At 39.1% G+C, this 26,460-nt stretch overlaps 1 protein-coding gene across 9 annotated transcripts; it reads right to left on the reverse strand.

Annotated features, from left to right (window-relative positions):
• Positions 1-1,090: 1,090 nt before the first annotated feature.
• LOC111270875 (uncharacterized) lies at positions 1,091-22,710 on the reverse strand. 9 transcript variants are annotated; one of them, XM_022851344.2, is made up of 8 exons: positions 22,212-22,710; positions 16,079-16,468; positions 14,180-14,368; positions 13,813-13,923; positions 3,126-3,287; positions 2,506-2,685; positions 2,119-2,237; positions 1,091-1,657 (listed from the first exon to the last, which is right to left on the reverse strand). In XM_022851344.2, exons 4-8 carry the CDS (start codon positions 13,849-13,851, stop codon positions 1,519-1,521), a joined length of 639 nt encoding a protein of 212 aa, XP_022707079.1. In that variant the 5' UTR covers positions 13,852-13,923; positions 14,180-14,368; positions 16,079-16,468; positions 22,212-22,710; the 3' UTR covers positions 1,091-1,518. The 9 variants fall into 9 exon arrangements, with proteins under 9 accessions (XP_022707079.1, XP_022707081.1, XP_022707080.1 ...); XM_022851346.2 differs by lacking the exon at positions 16,079-16,468; XM_022851345.2 differs by lacking the exon at positions 14,180-14,368.
• Between the last annotated feature and the right edge of the window lie 3,750 nt (positions 22,711-26,460).

The following is a 26,460-nucleotide window of genomic DNA, read 5'->3' on the forward strand; positions in this document are numbered from 1 at the left end:
TATAATGTTTGAAAAATTTATGTTTTGCTTGTGTCATGTGATTTTGCTATTACGTACGGAGAGGTATTTATTTAGTCGTGGGACTATCAACATATATAGTATATTGTAGGGTGCTGAGATATATGCCTTTAAATTTCTGTTCAAATAAATCAGCTAGACTAAATTAATTTGTTTCTACTTTAGGCATTTTTTCGTCGTCACTTCATCAACCGACAATAGGCCGCCACTTTGACCTTTTTATTCAGGGTCCTCTAGATATATATATACATATATATGAAAGATCCGTCTTTTCCTAATCTTGTGCGAAGTAGTACCTTCGTTATTTAAACCTCTGTTAAAGTAGACGCATTATCTTCAAGGATCCATCGACTTGTATTTTTGCAACGAACATTTCTAGCTACACTCGTTTAAAGCTGATGATTCTACTTAGAAAAAGAAGTAGAGTCTTGAAGACCGGTACTGGACACGAGGCTCTTGCTTATGCGGTCCTAATCTGTTATATGGAAGTACTGCGTAAACATTTCGAGTATCGTAACATGTCAAGTCGTCCACTCCTTAATGATTCTATAAATACGTAGTTTATCATCACTTTTCGAGTCCTTACTTTTATGGCATGTTCGTGTGACGCACATAGGTACATCGTAGTTAAAAGAATAAAAAATTCAAAATTATGTACAGATTAAAGAATTAAAAGATCCGATCAAAATAATGGCCATCTCTAACCTGGAGGAACAGACTAAAAATGATCTTCATTCAATGACGCTCACAACTACTAGACTCCGGTGAACGATGTATTACTCTTGTCTAAGAAGTACTAAAACAGTAAATTTCGCATTTTGATACCACCACTACTGTGATATTCTCGTCCCGTCCCACCCCATGGGGGACTCGCGGTCTAGCAGTCCGCGTTGCAGCAGCCGTCGGGGATCAGAGTTACGATAAAACAGCAAGCTATGAAAAAACACGAACTAATGATTTCAGGCGCCTTTTGAAACAAGTTTTAGTATTTGACTTTCTAGCGATCTAACCAGGCAGTGTGTACCGACTGGCCGTCAATGATTCCTTACTTTAATTAAAATGAGATAACAACTCGAATTTAACAAGGTTTATTATTACTTTTTAACATTAACGTTCGTTTTATTCCAAGCCGAATCCTGTTGTATAGTGTTATATAGTATATAGAAAAGCCAAATACTTATAAACCATTACAGAGGTATACTAAACATAACGCCAGAGTTTTATCAGACACTTAACGTTTTTTCTGTCAAATATGTTTTGGACGGCGCTTAGGAGCAGTAAAATGTAACAGACAGCTTTAGAAGATAACATACAACTGCTTATGTATTAAAGGGCAGTAATCGCTTTGAAAATATTCATATCCTTTATTCTATCCAAGACATATTCTATATCTACTTGCCATGCAACCATTGCTCAATAGGCTATCTATGCTTGCAACTAAAGGTATATATATAGGTATATATATATATATATATATATATATATATATATAGCAATCTTTCAATGTCGTCTGTCGGCTCGATAGGATCCCGTCGCTATTGCGTACTCCCGAGTGCCGTGTGGATCATAGGGGCCGTACCCGCCATCCTTGTGGTGGTAATCGGCCTGTCTGCCGTAGGAAATCCCCACCTGTGTGTATCTGAGGGCAAAGTTACCAACTAGGTATTCATATTAAAATAAAATTTTCACGGACACCATTAAAATATTTCATCGGTTTTTACTTTTACTCCACAAGAATGTTTGCATGCGCATCGAAAAAAGAAGATTTTAGCTAACATGTTTCCTTCGAATCTGTTAAAAACTGGACAAAAACAATGCAGTTTAACAACGATTTCGGATTGTCTACAAAACACGTTAAACTTACCTATCGCGGACCTATTGAAATGGTACCTGACTCTGGGCACCAAATAGTCACGGTCTGAACGCAAGATATTCACCCTTTTGAGAAAAGAAGGACTTGGATATGGTAGTGTATCGTATTGTATCTGTATAATCAAAACGTTTAGATGATACATGGCGTTCAGGAGATAGAGGTGAGGTTTGTACTTGTCACATGTTGTCTATTAGTAAATGTCCCATTTGAACATAGTCTAGGCGTACCTGTATCTAGGCTTTTCATAGTGACGATCGTCCTCATCGGCTAATGATGCTTCGAGGATTTGTGTGTGAGTGGGCTCCCAGCTGCCTCGGACGTCGGGGCCTAATGAATAAGATAGCGGCTGCACAGAAAGGCATTCGTCATAAAATAATTCTATAATGGAATACCTTAAGATAATACGGTGAGTTATTAAGAAACTATAAATGAACAAATCTTTTGTACAGCAGCGGGGGGCAGCGTACCGGATCTATGTCAGACTGTACACAAAACTTCATCGTACCTTCTTTACGTAAAGTTTACGACATAAAAGAGCTTCCGTGGGTGTTATTATTACTGCTAAGAGTATAAACATTCACACCAATATATGACATTCGTCAAGTTTAACATACCTTTCCAGCCGTTGCGCTCCCGTAACCGGCTAAGCGTCGAGATGAAAGTTTCCTTTGTCGCTTATAGGCCCGTTCGCCTGGATATTGTTCAATGCCCTCATTTTCGAAAATATGGGGAACTATGAGCGTCGACGTTAGAGTGTCCGGCGTTTGGGTTGGCACTGTGGCAAGCGGTGGCGACTGGCGTTTAGCCGGCAGATAGTAATCGAAATTTTAAAAAACTGCAGTCATAACCTACACTTAACCGAGTCAAAAAAAGAATGTATTTTCTGCTACTACAACTAAGTAATATATACTTCGTCTGGCTCTAGCAAATTCGCAATTATTATTTCGACCAACGAGGCCTCTACATGGGAACGCGTTATCAAATTGAAGTCGTACATATAAACATGAACAAAATTATCGATTTCGCATACTGTGGTTCCTCATTGAGGTCACCAAGAATAATTGTTTTTTGCCTGTCGGTCGGTCTACCTACTATTTATTGCTACAGTATGGTCACTTTTGGTCCTACCGGAGCTGTGTTGCTTTCGTTGTACAGTCTCATCTACGTAAAGTTGGTAAACAATAATACCTGATTACTCTGCAAAGTATTTTACAAGTGTTGTTTAAATCGGCACCTGATAAAGGGCGACGTACGGCGCAGGGGGAAATTGTGGTATAGCGAGCTGGTACTCAAACTTCGGTACAAAGGTAGTATCGGACCGGAAATTAAATTTCGAAGTAAAGAGGAATCGGACATCGACTTGTGGTGATGCCACTGATTTATCAAAGCTGAAAAGCTAAATAGAAAAGGTGCATTTCTTAGAAGTGGATTTTCAAGGAAAAAAAGAATTTAGAAAAAGATACTTCTAAATACGGACGTCATTAGAGATCATATGATGTTTCCTCTCGCTGATTTCTCATAATAAACAGCCCTGAAATATTGATAGTTCTAGATTCAGAGATGATGCCTTTTCGTATGTAATAGTTGAGAAACTTCAGACTTAGTGAACTCTGTTTCGTTTTTCTCTGGTTTTTCGTTAGTTCTGGTCAACATCCGAAGGAAAGTTTATCGATTGACTGAGGGTATTTAGGCAATAATTCGAATCTATGTCTTGTCTTGAATTGAAAATCAAACCGCTACACTATGTTCGTCAACACTGCGTCGGAAACATAAAAAAAAAAAGCGTCTGTTTTCTGTGATGTGAAACGGGTCATTGTCATCGGCTGCTTACTTCGTCGGAGAAAGCTTTACAATCACCAAACAATACAACTTTACCGGCTTCCGGATAAGTTGAACACAACGATTACCAAAAAATACTTCCGTGTAGTTAATAAAAATATCTGTTGTTTCCTTATTACCATATGGGGTGGTGGGGGATGAAAATAATTTTTCAACTAGACGATCGCAAAAAAGAAATAAATTAAGTAATAATAATAATAGTAGCAATGCTTGCTGATGAGTTAGTCACAGTACGAATCAATTATATTCCAATTGGTTATTTATCGCATTAAAGTACGCCTACCTTTTTCTACCGATATCCGTTACAATACTATATGTAATATAAGCGAGAACGTTTAGCGTTAACAAGAAATTACGTAAATATAAATAAATCAATGTATAGATTTTTAAATTTCTTCAAGCTCAGAATTTTCAACCATTCTTTAGAGAATACATATAAAGAACTAATAATACTTCCATAGTTATTTAATTTGAATAGCTTTCATTTTCTATCGATTCTAAATACCGCGCTAAAGTTCATTTCACATTGTAACGGTGATCTTGGCGATTTTCCAGACTTGTCTGCTGAAGCGCGCTAAACAAAGCTTTGACATCAGTCCTTCATCGACACTTCCTGCCCGTATGCGTAAGAGGTATTCTTCTCATTGCAATACGTAAATCGAAGTGCATCGATAACAGATATTAATATAGCTCATTATCTATCCCGCTGAGTCAATTAGCGCTTCTGTTTTACGACGTCTGCCCGACCATGATGGAAGCCTCTCACAAACGGCATTCGTAAATTCCGTAAAAGGGAAAATCTTAGAAATCCAAAACTACAATGGCTTCTTCATGCGCTCGGTCCGTCTTTCATCGTCGCTACTTCGGTCAACATCATCTTCTGTTTCAAATACTACTACTCTACAGCTACGATAATTCTAGGGTGGCCTGATTCGGCCCTTGGATCGGATTGTTGGACATTTTTTTTTTCGAGAACAATTTCCGCCCCCTATGCAACAAGCAGAAGCATCAATAAGTCACTGCAATAAAATTACTGTTAACTGAAGCGTGAAGCAAGCAATCGGTGACCATCTTGAGCGTAAAATGTATTCATTGGGATGTACGTAATCGTCATAATGTACGTTCACAGGTTTCATTTCCATTATGGGCAAAGGTAAATTGATGCTGGTTGCCCCATCCGTTTAAACGGACGACTATTTTTGCAGCTAATTATGGGTACCGACATAAGAATGAAAACTGCAGTATTAAAACAGAGTGTAACGATCCGAGTTGCAATTTACAACAGACTTTAATGCTTTAAGCTGTAGCAGTTCCTGAAACGAATGATGCCTGTTTATGACACACGAGAGATCTCCCTTCAATAAGGGACGCTTTTTTTCAAAAGCTCCACTCGATCATGGTGAGCCCGTTTGGCGAGCACTACCATTTCAGATAAAAATAATTCCGTTGTTTTTGCTTTTTAACGGCAGAAAAACTACAGTGACGCACGCGAATTTCCGTTCAGTAAAGCCAACTGATATTCAAACGCTTAGATTAGGACTTAACCGAGCGCCGCTGTTGGCGTATACTTTCTAATTGGCCTGTTAGTTTCAGGACACACCTCAAACAATAGATAATCATTCAATCACAAATAAGCCTATCATACAGCTTCAAAGGCCCTTATTAGCTTCATTAAAGAGGTACAACCCATTGGCGGGCGGATTTTTTAACCCTCAAAAAGGCTAAAGTCATGTCTGATGCGAATCATCCTTTCCATGTATTTCTCGTCGGTTTTAAACGTAGTACTTAGCTAGATGGCAACTCTGGGTACAAGCGTTTAATTATAGCTGGCAAAGAATTGCCCATTTTTTTTCAAGCCCAACTGAGGTATAATTGTGTACGTCTGTGGGTGCACTACTACCGGACAAAACTAGCGGTATGTTTATATCAATGATACCAGGTACCGACGAAAGGTCTTATATGGCCTTCGTTGTTAGGGATCAGGAACATATTTATTCGAATAACTCTCATTTCTCACGCATGTGGTACCGTGTTGTCACGAAGACGATTCCATTTTAAAGCAGTCTTTCACAATTACAGGTTCACCCAGTGAGAAGGTCTGTCGGTTTACAGTTTGGCAGAGGGTATATATTGACGATTATGCCGTTGATTTGTACGTTGCACGCTATGCTCCGGTCGTCTCTGTGCATACCAAATTAGTAGGGTTCTTGCTACACGAAGCCAAAACAAAAAACAAAATACGACCGTCTCAGGAAAGTTGGGATAGGAATAGTTGAATTAAATTCAAAGATATGCATTCATGACTACATAGTACACAACTATTACCACGAACATAGCAGTATTATTGATGTTCCGGTTCAAGTCAGTGCAGGTATATATCGCTGGATGGCAATTCACTCAAGTTGACTTGTTAACTTTATTTGCAGTTATTATCTATGTACGTAGACGCCAGCGGAATACGTCACGCGTAACGAAGCTGTCATTTAATTATATAGGCTGTTTGCGATACACATGGGGTTACTCTAATCCATATTGTTGAAATGGCTCGCTCGTTGCAGCTAGCAGCAAAAGCCATTAATTAGACCCAGAATAGCCAATCTTTTTCGAGGAAAGAATATCGGGAAGGGCGATATTGGAAGCAGGAACGATATTATCCGTGAATCACTTCGTTCAGCATCATATAATTGTTCTTTTCTCGGCAATCGTGCTACGAAGCCTACGTTTCACACATTATTTCTTCATTAGAGATAGGTCTTCAGAAACATTGTTTGCCGCCACGGCCAACGGCACTAGAATTATGTCCATTATTTGAGCTTTGTTTCTTTATGAGCTATTTCAACGGATGGCACCTATGTCAGCTTGACTTTGTTCAGCCAAGCTTTGAAATAGGGCAAATTGTAAATATGTCTACTTGATGTTGTCAGCATTATTTGTTGATGATTTCACCGTCGACAGAAAGAGCAGTTCTATTGACTTTATTTTATTTGTCTAGAATTTATCTCTGCCGCCGTCATCGTTTATCGCACCACTGTTTTGCCCCCGACGGCCCGGGGAGGCGGAGGAAGAGCAGCTGTAGCTAGTGGTCGCGTCGTAGATGCGCTTCTATTCTCATTCTGCTCCAAAATGAAGGTCAAATCCTGCATATTTATAACGCTAGCAATTGTGATAATGATGATGATGATAATAATAATGACAGAAATAATTACAACTCACTAAATGGGCAGTATCAACCAATTACCTGCCACACAGGCTGTCGGACGCAGTACATACGCTATTGCCAAGCAGACAATTAAATAGTATATCTCGCAATGGCGCCAAATTGATTTTAGCTATTTTCGCTTAGCTGGTTCGAACGGTACCTCTGGTCATATGGAAAATTAATTGTACGCTGAGTACGATGTAGTTAGACAATAACGTCTTACGCTGCCGTAGGAACAGGAGGCCTTGAAGTGAAAAGTGCCAAAAGGTGTGTCAGGTAAGTTGAAAAATCGGTAATTAAAATCCAAGACTACGCTAACTAATATTCCCTTCTATTCAGTAAACAGACCTCGCTTATTCTACAGTGTGCATTATATAGGCGAACCTGGTGAATTCGATCCGAAATCAAATGGTTTTACAACGAGTGGAGCTAGAATGATGTTTTTCGTGTGTGTGTGTGTGTGTAGAGGTACTTCCTTTTGTTTTTTAAACTCTCATCCCAGCGCTCTGGCAGCTTTTAAATATCCATATCTATCTACCACTCGCGTTCCTATGTGTAATTCCTCTATCTGTAGCTTCCTGAAGTGAATCAGTAGTGGGATATACTTTCCCCCAGTTGTCCTTTTTAAGGCATGAAAAGCCTTATAACCCGCATGGACTTCACTCGGAAGAGTAAGCGGATTAAAGCCAACGTTGGATATTCCTTTACTCAATCTAGGAAGTATCTGAGACAGGATTATGAGGTCCGGCCTTGTCATTAAGCAGTTAGACTGTGTGTTTTCCATTGTCGTACCAAGGGTTTATAAGTCTTGTGAGGAACTCGACATAACAGGCTGCATTCATTGTTCCATTTTCGACAAGGATTTCAGCAGCAGACGCCCTTTATATCTATTACCGTAGCTTTGAACCTACTCGATTGACACTGCTACCAAACTCGACTTTGCTGGCCGTAGAAATCAAAGTGTGCAACATCTATAGCCCCAGGCGGACTTTTCGTCGATTAAAATTCCGCAGATCGCACGCGGTACACCTCATATGCGTATCCCACTGGCCCGTAGTCAGTTTACGTAAGACCCATTTTTCTGCTCTGCTTCTGTATTTGTCACAGTTCTGTACCAAGTTATATGGGAAATGCCGAGTTTCAGCCCAAGGAATTTTTAAACTTGAGGTTCTGTATCGGTGAAAAGTCTCCCCAATTACGCCACTGTGCCCTTGTCCTTCGGATCTTGATATCTGCCCGCCTCCTCGCTAATCTTCAACATTCCAATCTCTTTTGTTGAAACGTTTCCTCCATTCACGTACGGTACTTTCGTTGAAAGCGTGCTTATTTGAATGAATATTCAATGTCCTTGATGATACTCGCAGCGCGGTGGCTTTTAACGAGTAAAACCCTGACTACGGAGGGTCGTTTTAAGACTAAAAAGTACCTTTTCCTTGTGTACTCATTTCTGCGGGAGTAACTCAGCCTGCTTTGACTCACATGAGGTATTCGGACGACTGAAATATCTGCCAGTCAGTCTTGTCTCTTAGCGGCTTGTAGCTCAAAATTTATCATTTAACTTAAGAGTCCATCGGATTCGGTTCTCACAGACTAATATAATAATAAAGAAAAATAGATGAAACGTATGTGGGCTCAGCTTGATCGAGAACAATGGGTTTTTATTAAATGGAAAGCGTTTATTCAATACGCTTCTGTTGTTTTCGATGAAAAAGCTTTTGCAATTAAATGTAAATAGTCTATTACCAGTGAAGGCCGGTCGTTTGCATACTGCGTCAGCTTTCAGCATCCTCGAAGAACAAACAAAAATGAATGCAGAAAGAACGCCTAACACTGCCTAGGATCTCAATCAAAGACGCGCAACTCGTTAAATAGGACACCGCATACAGATAGCCATTTTCGTTAATGGAGTTGCTCGTGTGCCTGCAAGACAGACCATTAGCCCCATTTACAATCAAGTAGCTTTGTAATAACATGTTCTATTTAAATTGTATGCTTTAATAACTTACTTGACTATTATCACTAAGTTACTTATTAGACATTCGTAGTAGTTCCATAGTCTAGCTTTATATTTCTACATAAGCCAGTTGATCTTTCAATGCTGGACTTTTTCTTACACTCAATTTGTGACTCTGATCTGTTCCCAAAATAAAAAAACGTAGCCCGCCCTCTTTCTTGTCGATCCGAATATAGCGGAATATTCTAGATTTAATGATGCTATGATATAGTTACATTACTTCGATCGTCGTACCAAAAGCTTACCTTCCATTCGTACAAATTTTAATTCAATCTAAATCAATAAGCACTAATTATAATAGCTGAATTTATTATACTTCAAGCGAAGCTGAAACGCCGCTGGCCAACGACGAGCAAAGAAGTAGCGAAACTACCGTTCTTAAATATGAATATGTCGTTTTTTATTACCAGAATTTGGCCCTCCCTAATTGACAATTACATACGAGCATATCTGTGAAAGCAAATGTATCTGTTAAAGTTTTTGTTGTTTCAACAACAACGACACTTATTTTACACACAGCCGTATCGACGGCGGAAATACGTCCATACATCTACGTGTCCACAATATACCTCACAGGCCATAAGACATTTACATTCTATTAAATTATGTTTGCTAAATCGACAATTGATCATCGTTGTGACGTGATGATGAGTCTCCTCATTTTTACCGATGTCGATATACACGCACGCATAGATAGATTGAAGGAAATAAATGTGCCCCTGGGCTTTTTGTTAGTGTGGTTACAACCAGGTTGCGGGGGCAGACTGTACGCGAAAATCATCAGCCGATAGCAGATCATACATCTATCGCACTATCGGTAAACGAGGTATCGCTTATGATTCATCGTCGTTATTTTTTTTTCGTCTGCTGCTGTTGTGGCTCTAAATCTAAAATAGACTCTTAATGATAGCTGTGAGCCGTTAAGCCGATCCCCATTCCACCGTTCTCTCATTTCAACAACGGAAAAAATCCAATAGCGAGATAAATTCAAATTTTTCTGTATGGGCAGCATTCGACAGTTACACAGTGGGGGCTTCGTTCGTTCCTTGAGGGATTGAGCTTGTGTAGCGGCCACAATTCTTGTCATACCTGTAGATTTTATGCCCTTTAACTTTATCTTGCCCTTGATTTGTCGGCAACCGGCCGATCGATTGGCCGGGTAGCGTACTGTGTTGTCAAATACCTCGTTCTTGCTCGAATGAGCCACGTAGGCAAACTGCAAGCGACTAGATATGGGACATCACATGGACTTTATGTGATGCCTTTTTTACACTTTTCTTATGGTTGGCTTTTTCTTTTAGAAAAGCTAAAATCTAACATGTTGCTGTTTTATATGACAACTTACAGACAGCTTCGCACGTGCCATTGCACATATTTCACCGTGCAGTATATATATGTATGTACTGATATTGCGCATGCGCTATATTCCATAGCTCACCAATCCCCGCCATTTAGAATACCTTCCAAAATTACGTGGTTGTATAGAAAAGCTAAAATCATTTTACATGTTTTGACGAGGAAACCACCATGTGAAGCCGACATAGTCAGAACGGTAGCGTATATGAATTCATGTGTTACCTACTACGCCCTAGATTAATTGTAGACGCTTACAAGTAGGCTATGATGAAATGAAATTTCTTCTCAGCCAAATGGATTATATGGTATTCCTTTCCGGCTGATTAGGCTCGTACGCACCTTCACCGTATTTAATTGTGCGCTGGATGTCTTCATTCGTATGAAGCATCTTTTCATCTGGGAACGCCAATGCACGCCTTCTCGGCCAACAATCAACTGCTCTAAAAGCTTTAGCATAGAGATATCGCCATCTTCAATGCCATTTTCGTTCTATTTAGCGTACCGATTTCTGATTGATCCTGCTCGATTGATGCGAGTCATACAAAAGAAGACAGCATAGCTGACTTCTTCAACGCTACAAGAGCCATCAATGGGAACTGATTTAGCAAGATGACCGTTTGCCACTCCATTGTGTGCTGTTTTCCGCGGACTATTATACAAAGCGTATTCTGTAGCTTCGAAGCGAACACTTAGTTAGGATTTCGGTGATGCCAGGATTTCGCAAAAGACAAAAGTGAAATCCCTGCTTTGGTCCGCATGCCGTGTGACAGTCCACTTGCCATATCTTCATGTAAAGTATATGCACACACGAACGCGTATTTATACCACACATGCGAGACATATCACCGTGCACTAATCATCGTCATTTTTTCTGTCGTTCATACTTTCTAAACCATGTGGCTGTATGCGTTAATCTTTGGCAATGGTCTGAATGACGATGTCGATACGTTGAAAAGGAAGGGTACTTCTGTAAATCTGCATGTACATGACATCCAATAGACGTACATGCATTGTGCACGATACTTTTTGTCGTTGGCACATGGTCGGTCACTCTCGTTTGTTCTTGCTTTACATATAGATTCCTTCGCCACGAAATCACCACTCGACATCACCACGACTCATCCCTGGCTTAAGGTAGGCCTATGGATTATTCGGTTACGAAGCGAAGCATAAGAGGAACACACGAAGGCATTTTTGAGACAACCGGCTTGCATGGAACGATATAGAACTCAAGATTTTCAAGATATGGTCTTGACATAATTCACTGAATTACTTATCGAAGATATTTTGTTGCATTAAGTTACGCTGGCAAAGACGATACATTTCCTTTAAGGAATAATCATCCGTACTGTTTATAAAGGTAATCTCCCTTTGATTGTCGGTGTATTTACCAAAATTTAGATATTTCCACAAAACAAGTTCGTTATCTTCTCTTTTATCGGCTCGGGATTGAAGTTCTTCTTTATAGAGTCTGTTGTTGATTCTAAGACGGACGCCCATGTTCAGAAAAAATAGCCACTCTAAATTGTAACTGAACAGTCTTCGCATTCGTATCTTAAGTCTCGTATCTTAACTCGTATTAATAAGAAGTATTAATAAAATAATTGAAACCAACATCTTTTGAAATGCAACCTTGCTTTGTTTTCCAGTTCACCATATTTCTCGTTAGACCCTTTCTGTTAGATTTCCATCCCACATCTTCTCTAAGGGTCTGGTGGTCGAGGTGTGTTTGCGTGGTCTGCTTGAATCTAGACCTGGTGAGTTGGTCTATTCTTTGCTATGTAGCGTACTCAGTCATCGGGTAGTCATTTTTAGGTAATTATTTTAGTAATTGTGCTTTCTTTGTTTTGAGGTAAATGCTGCTATTTTAGTTGAGTAACTTTATGAAACGGCCCAGTGCCGATCAGCATTTGTCCATCAACGTTGTTTGTCATCACCATTGGGGGTAGCATCATGACCATCATCACCATCGTCTCGTCAAACAAACTCGATGCTTCTCGTAACAATCACTGATGCCCGGTCGAAGCTTCATAAGCAGACAATTCAGAAGTGTCGAGAGCGAGTCGATAATGTAACTTCAGTTGATTCATTATAAGTTGAAGTTAGGAAGTTGTTCGCTTGTTGTTAGGATGGGCTGTGATACTATTGTCCGTTTGGAATTGTTGTTGCGGTGGATTTTCTGACGAGAAACCGATCGACCATCAGCGAGTGATTCGTTATTACCGATTTACGTAAAAGGATAAGGCACCGAATGGCGCTGCTTCCGCTTATACGGATGGCTTGCGCAAACAATAATAATACCGGTAACAACTCTTGATTTGAAACGAAGCCAGTCAGAATTATGGCAAATAACGTCACGCTAAAGTTCTGGATTGGTTGTTCTCAGAATTTGTAAGGGCCTGTATTCTACATATTTAGAAAAAAATTACCTAAGTATAGCTGTTTTAACTATAGCTAGCTGGGCTATTTGTTAATTAGTAATGCTGATTGACCTTTTTCGGGCATTTATTTTCTTCTCGTTGGTGGGAGAAAATTCGAGTGTTTTCGGCGAAATAATTTTGAAGAAAAAAAGTGCTAGGCAACTATCAAGAAGATAAGTAGTTTTGCATGTACTTTTTTAAAGGATGGTGTAATTAAAAGTATCACTAACTGGATCCAAAAGTTTCGATGTCCGATTTGAGGTCAGACTGAGTAGGGGGCATTTTTTTGGTCGGCAGCTGCTATGCACATAATATGCGTATAGTATGCGCTATGTAGTACATAAAGAACGAGCTTCGCTTTGAGAAAATTTTGCGATAAAGATATCTTGATGCCTACAACGCAGACATGTTGTGGCGTTATTTCCTTATTATAATTATTATTTAAGGGAATAATGCTATAGCACAGCTTTATGAAGAAAATTATTGCAAAGCCAATGTCTTCACGCACACACGAACCACATAAAGACACTTACATTAATTTCATATAAAATTGAAATCTATCGTGGTTTTGATAGGAGCTTCTCTGGCTAACCACAAGCGATTGATCGTGTCTTCTCTTAGGCTCATCACTAGAAAATCAAAGCAACAACAAAGGATCATAGATTTTTCTGTCGAGTTTATATACGATAGCACGATCAATGTTTAAAAATATCTTTCCTGTTATCGTTATAGCGTTGAAGTTTCAGCCGAAACCCGGTATTGTTGTCGCGAAACAATTATATTACGTTTAATAGAAAAAAAAAAACATGGATTTCGCCACTTCATTATCAGTGATCGCTGAACAAAGAAGAGAAAAAAGAAAAAAAACGCCTCCGATCGCTTTTCCGAAAGCAAACTAATCGAAATATCATATTTTCTTTTTTTCAAATATCAAATTTTTCTTTTTTTCAAATTAAAAATGCGTTTTGATCATTCAAGTTTCCTACACTTTCACCTCGACACGGTACTGCCCATACAATCTTCGTCATACAAGATCATAAACATGGCACAGTTATTGAGTTTCGGCCAAGAGAGCCCAGATATCTGTACTTACCAGTAAAATCAGCGTTGAATAGATGCACCTCTTCTGCATCGTGGGCCTTCTCACTCGATACGGCTATTTTTGCCGTACGCCAGAGACCACAACGGCGATTTGAACTGTAACCTTAAAATGCACTATCATTTTTTTGTAAGCGTAAAACGTATACATGCATGTATGCCAAAAGAATATTAATGACAATTAAACCAGCCTTTTTTTTTTGGCAATAAGTATTAACAATTACTTGATTTTACTGCAGATATCTGTTTTATTACACATTTGATAGGGCTTTTTTCATTTTTTCCTGCGATTTTCGTTTTTAACAGCATCTGCACATTATTGTCATGACGCGCGGGCATACATACCTTAACGACAATCTTACCGAAAGAGTATTGTGGAATATCTTGTTCCTTCAACAGATCTGATGCCAATTAACTTTTTCCTTTGGGAATAGTTCAAAGATGAAATCTTCGCCAGAAAACACTCGAAGATTCGGAGGCTTATCGAGCTCGTGAAGCAATAGCTCGTCGTTGTTACTAGCGTATTGACCAGAACGCTAACAACTGACCGTCTGCAGTAGAAGGTTGTGCATTTTATGTAGACTGATTTAAATATAGTTATGTAAAAGTTAGTATCGTGGCATATTTGTCGTGACATGAAACTCGGTATATTGTCAAGGACTAAACCGATGGTTGGTGCTTGACAAAACAAGTGGCTAACGCTTTGATACTCTAACCGCGTCCACCCTTATCTATGCCAGGTCGACCAGTGTAAAATACGAAAAAAGTTAATATCATCGGCGAAAATGATGTCATTTGGCGGCACTTTTTTTTTGTGCTATAGATGCGCTCATACTCGATCATAATCGTCATTGGTACTTTTCGCTGGCCAATTCAGAAAATTCGACTGATTCAAGGGCATCATAGGACACTTGCCGATCAACTTTATATTCGGTCATAGGACCTACTGGTAGAAGCAGCGTAAGCCTTCAATTATTTCGGACTCAAAAGTGAAGCTCATTGAAAGCCGTTGGCAAAGATGAATAACGGGGTGTTGAAAACTCCGCTATTAGTTCATTCAGCTATGCGAAAGAGCGCTGCTGTTAGCACTCAGATTTTACGTATACAAAATACCATACCCGTTCGCTTCGGGCAAATAGTAAGATAAAAAAAAAAAAAAAAAGTTGTGTTTGAGCGGCGCTCGACAGCGGCAAGGAAGTGCTTCCCTTTGCTCTCGCGCTACATTAGCGGCCTATTCTTGACAGCTAAAGCAGTGACTTGGTAGTCAAGATTGATCGTCTGCAACGATCGCAGGCAGTCGCGTCAACGGGTGACTAGAACTGAACAGCGTCCTATGGCAAACGCGCAACCACGAAAAGGCTCTGCGGTTTCAGATGAAGTATGTTGTCAACAATCGGATGAGATGATGAGCTAACTCTGCCTTCATGCAGTTAACATCGATGGACAAAAAAAGTGAGCCAGTTTTTATTGCGCGACGATGTCGGCGGCTTCACAACAGTGAAAATCACGCTAGCAAAAGTACAGGAGTTACAGTTGAAGGTGCTGTCATTCGTCGTAGTTACCAGACATGAGCCCAGTGATAACCATTTCTATAAAATTTCGATGACTCCTTAGAAAAAAAATTGTTCGAATTTAGACATGATGTCGAAATTACTTTCAGTATCATCACACTCGACCCTTTAAAGCAGTGCAATAAGTAATCTATAAGTTACTGTTACCTAAATGGCAGAAAGTTATAGATATGAATGAGTTGGATCGAACAAAATACTCAACATATAGTTGCATATAATTAATGTTTACAATGCAAAAGGAGATATTCAAAATAATTACCGTTCCGGTCAAGCTTCTACAAATTGAGGTTAGGACGCATTCTTGTTTGTATTTCTTTCGCGCGCAAAAGTGACTCGCTAAATTATCATCCGAGTCTAGAGAAATGTTTGGATGCTCACTATAGTCCTACATCATAGTTGCTCTCTCCTGTTAGACACAAGGTTTAAAAGATCTTCTCGAATGGATCGTGAAACAGATCCTCGTAGTAACTTCCAAGTCCAGTTTTAGTAAAAGGACGATCCAGTTATTCCTACATTTAGAGTAACGCGCCATACTCTCGTAGTAAATCAAAACTGTGTTCCCTCGCAGGAGACAGATTTACTGTCGCCCGGTAGATAAAATGACGTCAACTGATCGTGCCGCTTAATTCAAACGTGCTACATTAATTACATCCTTATCAATACTATACACTATTGATGGAATATACTTACGATGTATTAAAATGCGCAACGGCTTGCTCTGAGTGGTTCATACGAACTTCTATGAGTGTTTTGCCATGGTCACCTAATTGAAGTCGTTTGACGAACGGTTAGCATGGCACGTAATTACGATGTCGTGTCATAGGTCTGTTGGCGAAATCCCAATACGTTCAGCAAGATCTTCTATAAGGACAAGTCCTTGGCGCTATACGAAATAGATGATCGCAAAAACTTCTTTATACCGTTGGGTTAGCTGCGGTAGGTAACTAACAAATATGTTTAGGTGCGATGAGCACCTAATTTGCTGACGCCAGACTTACTTTCCTTGAAGATTTTTCTTGCCTCACAGATTGTTCGGTACCCTTGCTTGTGTAGTGAGACCGATTTGATGTTTCTGGAGTTCTGGAATGTTGCCAATGAGCAGTTCCGTTCGTTTATACGGCTCAAGTCGCACAAATGGAGCTGTCTAAAACTTTTCCCATGTTCCCCCAGTGATTCCCAATCAATTACACCAAAGTTACGAATATGAGTCATCAAGTAGATAGATATGCTTAATGAACAGAGATGAAGTTGTGACAAAACGAACAATTACAGCCGTGCCCTATGCAGCAAAAAATACCTAAGCGGTTAATAACTGTTATTAACTGTTATTCAAAGTCGCTGAATAACGGGACTCCCATATTTCCCTGATAATTGTCACGTTTTAGAATTCCTCACCGTTATGCATTTGGCGGTGCCTGACTGTTTCTATGTCATACGAATGGTATAGACACGTGAACAAAAGCACACCAATTGAAATCTATTGACATTGATGTTCTACGGCTTTAGATGGCATTACTAAGATAAATCGTTCTTATGCTGTCACTAATGAAAGCTTTTCTCGCGCGTGAGGCTGATGTATTGTATATAGTAACAAAGGTGCCGAAGTCAATGTTGGGGAGACGTTTAATTATATCAGAACGTAAGAACAGCAATTATGAGTCTAAGAAAGAGGTAAATTTAACTTACGTACTGAATTATATCGCTAAAGGAGCTGGTGTAACAAAATGAAAGGTGTCAAGGTAACAGCAACTACGCAATGAATTGTTGTTCGAAGGTCAATAAATCGGTTATTTTTTATGTTACTATTTACCTTCTAGATATATGATGCTATTTTCAGTTAAAGCCTAGAGAAGGTATTAGCTTTTGAGACGCACGCATCCGTCGCCGACAATTACATAAAAAAAACACACGTTTAAACGGACAATCTATCTTTTCTTAATTCTTTATACCGTTTGCCATGTTTTTCCTAAACTATTCGAGACTTTCATTCCTACTCAACGTACGTGCCTTTTTAAAACCAGTAATTACATTCTAGAATTAGGCCTGAAACTGTATGTATTTACAGGTCTATCGTGGATCTTAAACTCTGACAGGCTAATGTTGATGGTCAACTCGCTGACCAGAATCATTATCGGTTCCGATCGATGAATAGAATCTCTAAAAAAATCACGCAGTAGGGCTAATGGCCATTGTTTACGAACGTCTTTTCCGTTCCACCTGTACTGATCTCAGCGGAGCCGAAGGTGCCATACGAGACTTTGCAAGCAATTTTCATTTATCATTTCTCTTGCAGCATCCTGCAAAAGACATAGCGTCCAAACCAAGCACGTATTTGGTAAAACGTTTTTTTGATGCAATAATAATCACTATAATACAGCCGTAGTAATACAGCTATCGTATCGTAACGCACTGACCATCGTTGGTATATCGGCCTGTTCCACCGATCACACTGCACACCGTCCTTTGTACCGCGTTTACTGAAGTCTGTAAAGCAACACAGGAGCCCAGCCTACGAACTCAACAGTCTTTGGCCCAATAGCGATTGATAAATTCAAATACTACAGCTTGAATATTCGGATGCAGTTCCAGACACTCAAATAGGCCTCTCTATTTTTTGCGGTCAGCTGGCACAGGCCACGCGGCGATGACTAGGGACATCGCTGTCGGTTTACATGGCCGAAGTCGAATCAAGCCGTGCCACCTTTTCTCGGCAAAATTTCTTATAGATCTTATTTTCTTTTATGGATCGAATAGTCAATAAACTATATTATTTTGCATTTGTATCAGTAAACGGTAGCCGTAGCAGTGACTAATCCTGTTCATATAACTACAGTTCTTCAAGGTGAATACAATAAAGACAGTGCATCATCCCTGCAGGAAGTTAACCATATTTTTTTTTACTGTGAAAAAATACCATGTGCTTTATTCTTAAGCTATCCCACGCGAGAACAACGTTGGGAGAAGACGTATTCGAACAGGAACAGCCAGGACTGAAGTGATTTACAGCTTTTCCTGTGCTATATTATAAAAATGAGCATTACGTCACCGTGATACTTCGACAGCAGTCGTAAGCGCCCTGAACTTATTTGTCTAACAGGATCGCCGAGCGTGCAAATTCGAGCGTACAAAAAACGTAGGGAATTTGTTAGTTAGGGGAAAAAGGTGTTCACTGTAGTTTTGCGTAGAAGGATCCAGGCGGGGACGTCGAGTAACGCCGTTTGACACCTGGCGCAAAACCGGTGAATCTAAAAACTTCAACCTTTAAACATTAAGTAAAAACGGATACAGTGATGATTACTTGGCTTTATTAGATATATGAAGGACGCTTCCATGGCTTACCTTGGCTGTCAGTGTGCTATAAAAAAAAGCCAGCTTATCTTCAGTAGCTAACAACGATTACACACGTGTGTATCTGTACACATTATGACAACACTGATTTTTTGCTGCAATTCTTACGTACTATTGTCATCAGACTATCATCTTCATGACTTCCTGCTGGAAGCTATGGGCGCTTTAATGCGGCGTTTTACGGCTCACATTGATTTGGCCTAAAAATAAGTTTGCGGTAGCCATTGTCCTGATTAAGTGGCTATTGACAAAATAATTTTATGGCGTTCAGATTACCTAATGCGCCTTGTATTATTCGCGTGGCTCAGGATCTTCAATGACGAAGAACTGCTGAGCCAAATGCGTTACGAAACACTGGCACGGACGGCCGGCCGGACGGATTTTTACTATGTAGAACCTGCAAGGCTCACTGCTTGGCCAAATCTAATACTAGAAATTCTAGTTAAAAGGAGAGTTGTTGACCAGGAATCATTGAAGAGTTGACGCCGACTCCATCGAATGCGGTTGTGCTTGTTCTCTGTCTAGGTTATGCGTATAGCACTGCTTGAATGAAAATGGTGACAGAGTGGTAACAATTGGTCCTGGTCCGCATTGTTCATTGCTTTTGTAATAACATATATTGCTGGCAAAGGACTAACGTAAGTATAGTTCAACAACTCTAATTAGATCTTGCTTAAATTTAGCTATTTTTGCTGATCTTTAATTAGACGTTAGCAAAACAAGACGCGAAACCGGGTTTCGAGATAAACCTTATACGTCATATCATAATTTTGCTCAGACGTGGGCGAATCGCAGGCCTTTAACGTGTATTACCGCATGCTTTCTTAATTTTTGATCATCTCCTTTTCATAATATATTTGCGTCACAGAGCGTAAATCTGCAGTACAATTGTAAAAAAAATGTCACTATTCGCTTTAATCTGTAAAGTACGCTATCGTAATTATGGATAATTAGAGTAAATTATATATGCAATTCACTCTAGTGACTGAAAACAGAGCTATGCAATCGTTTAATACAGTATTTTACATTCGAAAGAGAATAATAACATTAGTAAAGTGTAAGTATCGATAATTAAAGAAAAAAATCAAGCTCTTAATTACGGAAAGAGAAGGCAGCCCAACATGCATAGCTACTTGCTTCACTTTAAAGTTGTAGTAGTTGTATCATGTAGAAACGGCTCACATGCCTATAAAAACATTACAGTTTCACTTAATAACACCTAGGAAACAACGGGTACGGCTCAGTTAACGTTCTCGAATTCGCTCAATATAAGTGGCCTTCTCAAAAGTTACAATGTTAAAATAATAACATTGTATTGAACGCGCGACAATGGACTGTTATTTACTCCTACTAATCAGCAGGCACAGTCGGATTCTATTCTTTTCGTCTAATGCTGTACTAAATTCCGTCCGCTACCATGGCCTGAAAACGCATAAAATAATCCAGTCCAGTAAATCAGGCAACCCAGACAATGCATCCCTTGGCTGCTTTTAACGATCATGGGTGAAAGGTTGATGATTTTTTTTTTCGGGATCGTTTTCGTCAACGTCTCTCTCATTCTCGAAAGGCTATTTTGACAAAAACCGATAGAAACCACGACGCTTCGTTGAAGAGAACAGGTAATGTTTGCTATTACAATAAACGCATGGAAGCTATTTACAAATAGTAGAAAGATAGCTCTCGGCCTTCTTCTTTTATTCTATGGACAGAAAATTTACGTGTGAATTAGTATATACAGGGTTTTTAGATATGTAATATCTGAAATTATCCGAATATATTTATTGGAATGGATGAGGCACTAGAACACATGTACTTTATTAAATTATTTTACCAACAATTTTGCTGGAACGGCAGCCTTTAATGATTTGTGTAGCACACGACTTTCGCACAAATGTTCTTCTATGAATCATACGGAACTTCTATATGAAGCTGATGTTTCAACTTAAAATTTAATGGAAAGCAAAACAAAAATGCCAGCCGCTTTTTGTAACTGAGTCCGACCTAATCCTCAGAAATACAAGACGCATAAAAGAACATTTGTATAGGAGAAAACTGTTGCAGAAAACATCAACGGTTGTCGCTCAACTGAAGTTTTTGGGAAAAAAAATTAGTGCTTCATTCAAAATGCAGTAACAGTAATCAGGAGTTTTCTGTACGAATCCTCTAAACGATTTTTAGTAAAGGAGCCTAAGCTTCTAACTGATTGTCTCACAATTCTGCAAGAGTAGTTTTAAGGAAACGATAGCGTTGTCATAACATTACATATTTCTAGAACGGTAAGCCTTTTTGTCGAAGGTCCACTGATCAATTCAACAATTTACTGGTGCCTGTAGCGCCTCACACCAGAGAAGCGATGAACTACCGAAATTTTCTGTTCGCTCGAACCCACGGCACAAATAGTTTATCTAGTCAATTTGTCAAGAACTCAAATTATTGTCAAGTCCTTGGTCATCATTATATTTAGGTCGTACCTAAAATCAATGTGTATCTTCCACTTAGTTGATTGGATTATGTCTGCAATGCGATTCTGGGACCGTTGATTATACCGCTTAAATTCATAGAATTTGCTTCTTCTTTTTGAAAAACTGCTTTTTTAATAAGTTAATTTTAATGGTCGGCTTTTTAATGAGCTAGGCCGGCTGGCATTGTATTTAGCGTCGCTTGCATTCGACGCGTGCTAGTACTGTCCTCTGAATTTAAATTTTATACTTAAAAGCAAAAATACCCGACCGGGTCTAGCCCCAGCGAGTCTTATTTATCTATCTATTAAAATTGGACTAGCTTTGAAAGAAACCTCACTGAAAAACTCAGTGCACCAGTGCCGTAGAGCTTAGCAAGTCTATTGTAGAAACAATAATGGTACATTTGACGCACCTTTAGCATCGTGTGGGAGTGTACCTTTTGAAGCGTCAACTTGACAATCAATAGAAAGATTGCAGCACTAAATTTCAAGTAAATGTCGGCCAAAGACGCTTCTAACTTTTCCATTGATAAACTCTATCGGACAGAAGATGAGAGTAAAGCTAACGATACTAGGTTCTCCAAGAAACTCTCGTATGGTCTAGGAGAGATGCGGGAAGACGGTATATTTTTGTCCGTGTCCTCGAAGGCAGTATGTGAAAAAAGTCTGCTTCAGCGAGACAATGTAGTATCCCTACAAATTGGCATAGGTGTTTTTCAACATTACTAATCGTCTTGGGCAACTGTTTAATCAAAAAATGGCACTTTCTTTCTGGGTCCTCAGTAGCAAATAGATGCATTGACGCAAGTGCTCCTTCGACCCGACCCGAATCGGTTAGAAGTTAGATAACGGAAAAGACGTTTGTTCCTGCTTACGGGCGAATTGAAGGGATGTATTTGTAAATGTATATTCAATATTCCGCAATTTGACTCGTCATAAGATAACACAAATTGGATTGGGTGCAACGTTTTTAGAAGAGTAAGCTAGAATACAATCATACGCAGCGTTACTTACCTGCCTAGATTAGATGGCCGCTTTACGGCTAGTCAGTCTGACAATCGTTTATGTCCAGCAGAAACATCTATATATTTTATTGGCAATTCACCTTTTCGAAGAAAGACTCACTGATGTGATCCGACTCGTTGTATCGCAACAAATGATCCAGTAAAGCTACTTGAACAAGAAGCACAAGCAGTATCAAATCAAGGACACATTCAGTAATAGTTAGTTCGAAGCCTATGGCGAACGATTTTAGGACTCACTCATTAGAGACTCATTGTAACTTTTGAAGGAGGAGCTGCGTCCACGACTGCGACTGATCATTAGTATATACAAAATCGAAGCCGACACTATCGAGATCCGGCTCGAAACGGCAGAGCTAAACGAACTAGTATCGCCTTGAGTAGTTAATAGCTGACCTGGTTATTTTACCGATTGTAACCGAATTTCAGAGTAAAAGCAGCAATGCCACCGGCTGATCGCGGTGTTGCAGGTGTATCGTGGAAGCCCCTGTAACGTGTCAAGCGTTAAGTTAAAACCGTGCATCGGAGAAGCCCTCCAAACAAAAAGAGAAAGAGAAAGAGTAAATGGGTGATACTGGGTAAGGGTAGGATAAACACACACATACACACAGACACGCACAAATACACAGACATACTTTCACCGTATTACAATATGAGTTACCCACTCACATAGTGATAATTTCCCTTCCTAGCATTACATTACACTAAAATGTAACTTTGTTAGAGCAGAAAACATGAAAGAAGAGCAATAGGAACGGCCAACCTTATCTAAAAAAACTTGCGTCTACATAACCTATTAAATAAACAACTCAGTAGTCTCTAACCATGTCTGCTTCTCTGAACGCAATAATAATAATAAAATCAGTTATCTTTAGGTTCGTAAAATGGAATCGGTAACACTTACCATGGTTCACATTGAGATGTAATATTACTCGCGAATAATTAGACCCCTCAAATAAAATCCTTTCTCTTAAAAACCTCTGTGTCTCGTAGTCTAGTCCAGTCGTGATGGATAATCCTATGAGAAACATCACTCCGCGCTGGACTGCTTTTCCACTTCTCCCCTGTAAAAACAGCAGCTCTCTATTATAGTGCTTCGCGCCGTAGCTACCAACATCGACAGCTTCCGAACCAAATCTAAAGTAAAACACATGTTACATAAAACAGTACGTATATTGAAACGTATAAATATACACACGACGAGCCTACCCTAGTTCGTCTCGTCTCAATGGCCGCGATAAGATAGCTGGCGATTTAGATACGTTATTGATTCGATACGTTGAGTCATTGGACGGTGTCGTTAAATTTAGCGTCCGATCCTGTATTGAATAGGTGCGCAGAACATTTTAACAGCCTGAACGAACATCACGGGTAACCAGACCGGCTGACCAGATAATACTGCAAGCACGACCGTATTTGTGGGGCCATGTCGATTGTAGCTCGACAGCGTGTCTGTGATATAGCCATGCTCTGTTGTTTACCCACAAAGAAAACTAGTCACCCCAAGGAGAAACTTCGGAAGGGTTGTGTGTGCTACACAATCACTGCCAGGGGAGCTGGGGTCAAGTTCGTGTTCCGTAAGTTCCCTAACTTTGGAAAAGCACGTAATTGTCTAATTTCGAATACTCAGTGAGATTCATATCAGAGAAAACCTACCCTCAAAGGTTTATCCATTCAAGAGAAACTACCGGTCGCTGTTGAAGCAGACAGAGTAGGTAAGAGTTCTTAGGTTGCTTAAACAGTTTCGCCATTGTTGCTTTTACTGAAACGAAGCAGACTGGTTTAACCTGGTCGTTGGCTGGCAGACACGAGCACCTTACACCCACTCGATGACTATATATATATATATATATATACATATATATATATGTATATATATATATATATATTAGTGCGGGCAATGCTATATTTTATGTTTGATGGTCTATTATTGCTGTTGTCCTATAGAACTTCGTGCCTTCTTTTATCGCTCCTAAACGGTGAAATAGGCGTCGCAACATGCGTATCAGAAACTTCACAAGAGTAAATCATGCATCTTTTAATACTCTTTGATAAATGTTTGATCTTTTAAATTTTTCATAGCACTTCTAAACGTTTATAAGTTAGTGATTAACGATATGATGAAGTTATAATGTAGTCGGAGAGATAATCTCGAAGAAGGCGAGGGGGGAATCGCCCTTTCTATCGTTACGTAAATGACACGTTGACGACAATATACCTATGGACTGATGTCTGTAGTATACCGATGTTGATCATCACTTCGTTCATAATATCGAGAACATGGTTTTTCTCGATTAGAAACAAGAGTATGAAGCTGAGCTGTCTGATGGCGTCCCTTGGGTATCAGAATAAGATACTGGCCTCTGTGCGATTTCGTGAAATTTACGTAGATCATATTTACTTCCAGCATTTACCATAGGTCTTCCTTCGTACATCGAAAAAACCAGGGTTAATGATATAAAATAGAAATGAATTCAAGGTCTGCTGGCCGATATAGCAAGTCTATAAGTAAAGTATCACAAGCGCAAAAAGAACACTCTAATTCTCTCAATGGATATATATTTTCGTGTTCAAGATAACCATGTTTTATTAAATAATTTAGGTGGTATCATAGTGTAGATATACTGGGGTGGTGGCAGCAATGCATTTTTCAAGAGGCCTTTATTTTCACGAAGCTTCAAGTGAAAAGCTAAGTGACACCCGAAGGATAACTGGGTTGAGGAAAGTAGCTATACTAAGCCTCTCCTCAATCGTGAGCGACCATCGATAACTAAGGTACTAATGAACCTAGGAGAGCTGATTTCAAAACCAGAGATGAACCACGTTTCGAACATTCAACAACGGCTATTTTCGCAGAAAACCTATAAAACGGTGGATTCGTTTTGATGTGGCATCAACGATCTACGTCCGCAAGCTCGCATGCTGGTAAAAACATTATATAGGTATAGTATATAGATATAGAACGTTATTCATATAAAAAGTAAGCTCCATACATCTTTGATAGATATGACATGAGCTGCTAATTTACAGACTTAAAGTAAAGCACTTTACTTAGAGACCTGAAACACTGGAAATTTGATGTCAAAATCCTTCCATTACATTAAGAGATCCTCGAATGCATCTAATTATCTATATACGCTTTATTATATATATAATACGAATAAAAGAGCTTTTGCGAACTCTCCTAAAAACGAGCATGAAATATTTGCTTGCAGAAATGTTTCGCTTAACTAACGACTATTACCGATAGATAGATAGATAGATAACTGTTTGTTCTCCTTTGAGTGAAGTATTAATTAAATTAATTACCAATTAGATATAATATTGGGAGAAACGAAATTAAAACGATTTTTTTTTTTTTTTATGAACTTCACACGTGCACAGATTATAGCTTATTAGTAATGTCCGTTAAATAGCCTCTGGAGCAGAAAAGCGAAATTTGTATGAAGCTCGGATCGGTCGAAGCAGTAAAATTAACGTACGGTAGTTTACGCGAAACAAATAATTTGCATTGTATAGTTAAATATGCTCTTTTTTTTTGCAATAATCTGCGTACATTTTAGTTTAGTTTAACAGACATGGAATGAAAATTATACTTGCCAAAAAAACTACATATATATATGGAGAGTCTCTGTTTGGTATTTTATATATATATATATATATATACAAACAAGGACTCTCAGATTTTCGAAAGACTTACACTACGCTGTATGCATATAGGACGACGCGTCTAAAATCGGATAAAGTACAGTTTATGTTATTGCGAGCTTCGCTGGGGTGCTAAAAATTGAAAATTTTCAGGAGACAAAGTCGCAAACGTTCATTATGGTTTCGATTTATTGGCTTGAAATAATGCAAACAGCCATCTAATGATTGGCCACTGGATTTTATATATATATATATAAGCGATTATTTTCGAAAATATAATACCTATTGAGAGCTATTGCTGTTTTTGGCCGGTTTCTTGTAAACCTTTACATTTTTAGGCCTGCTATTGGTACAAATTGTAGTTCTGCTGTCTTTTTTGTGTGGAGCGTATTTAAGTAGTACTTCTTGACATACAGCCAGTGTTAAAACGTTCTTTATGCGTTAGAAAATAACTATTTTGAAAATGACAAAGAGGTGATTTAGGTCCCGAATTGAAATTGCAATGAGTATGACCATCGAGAATAAATAGTATTCAATGTTTAGCGTATGCAAAAAAAATTCGTTGAAATATCCGTATTTGTTTAAACAGACTG

Source organism: Varroa jacobsoni, unplaced genomic scaffold, assembly GCF_002532875.2.
Source record: "Varroa jacobsoni isolate VJ856 unplaced genomic scaffold, vjacob_1.0 contig00166, whole genome shotgun sequence".
Taxonomy (NCBI): domain Eukaryota; kingdom Metazoa; phylum Arthropoda; class Arachnida; order Mesostigmata; family Varroidae; genus Varroa; species Varroa jacobsoni.

What these genes read in the sequence shown, in the direction of transcription:
- LOC111270875 (XM_022851350.2), bottom strand. Translation starts at nt 13,851, where the DNA reads ATGCAGAAGAGGTGCATCTATTCAACGCTGATTTTACTG. An exon ending in ATTCAACGCTGATTTTACTG is followed by an intron (nt 3,288 to 13,812) that starts GTAAGTACAGAT and finishes TTTTCTATTTAG; the next exon opens with CTTTTCAGCTTTGATAAATC. An exon ending in TATGAAAAGCCTAGATACAG is followed by an intron (nt 1,658 to 2,118) that starts GTACGCCTAGAC and finishes CTTTGCCCTCAG; the next exon opens with ATACACACAGGTGGGGATTT.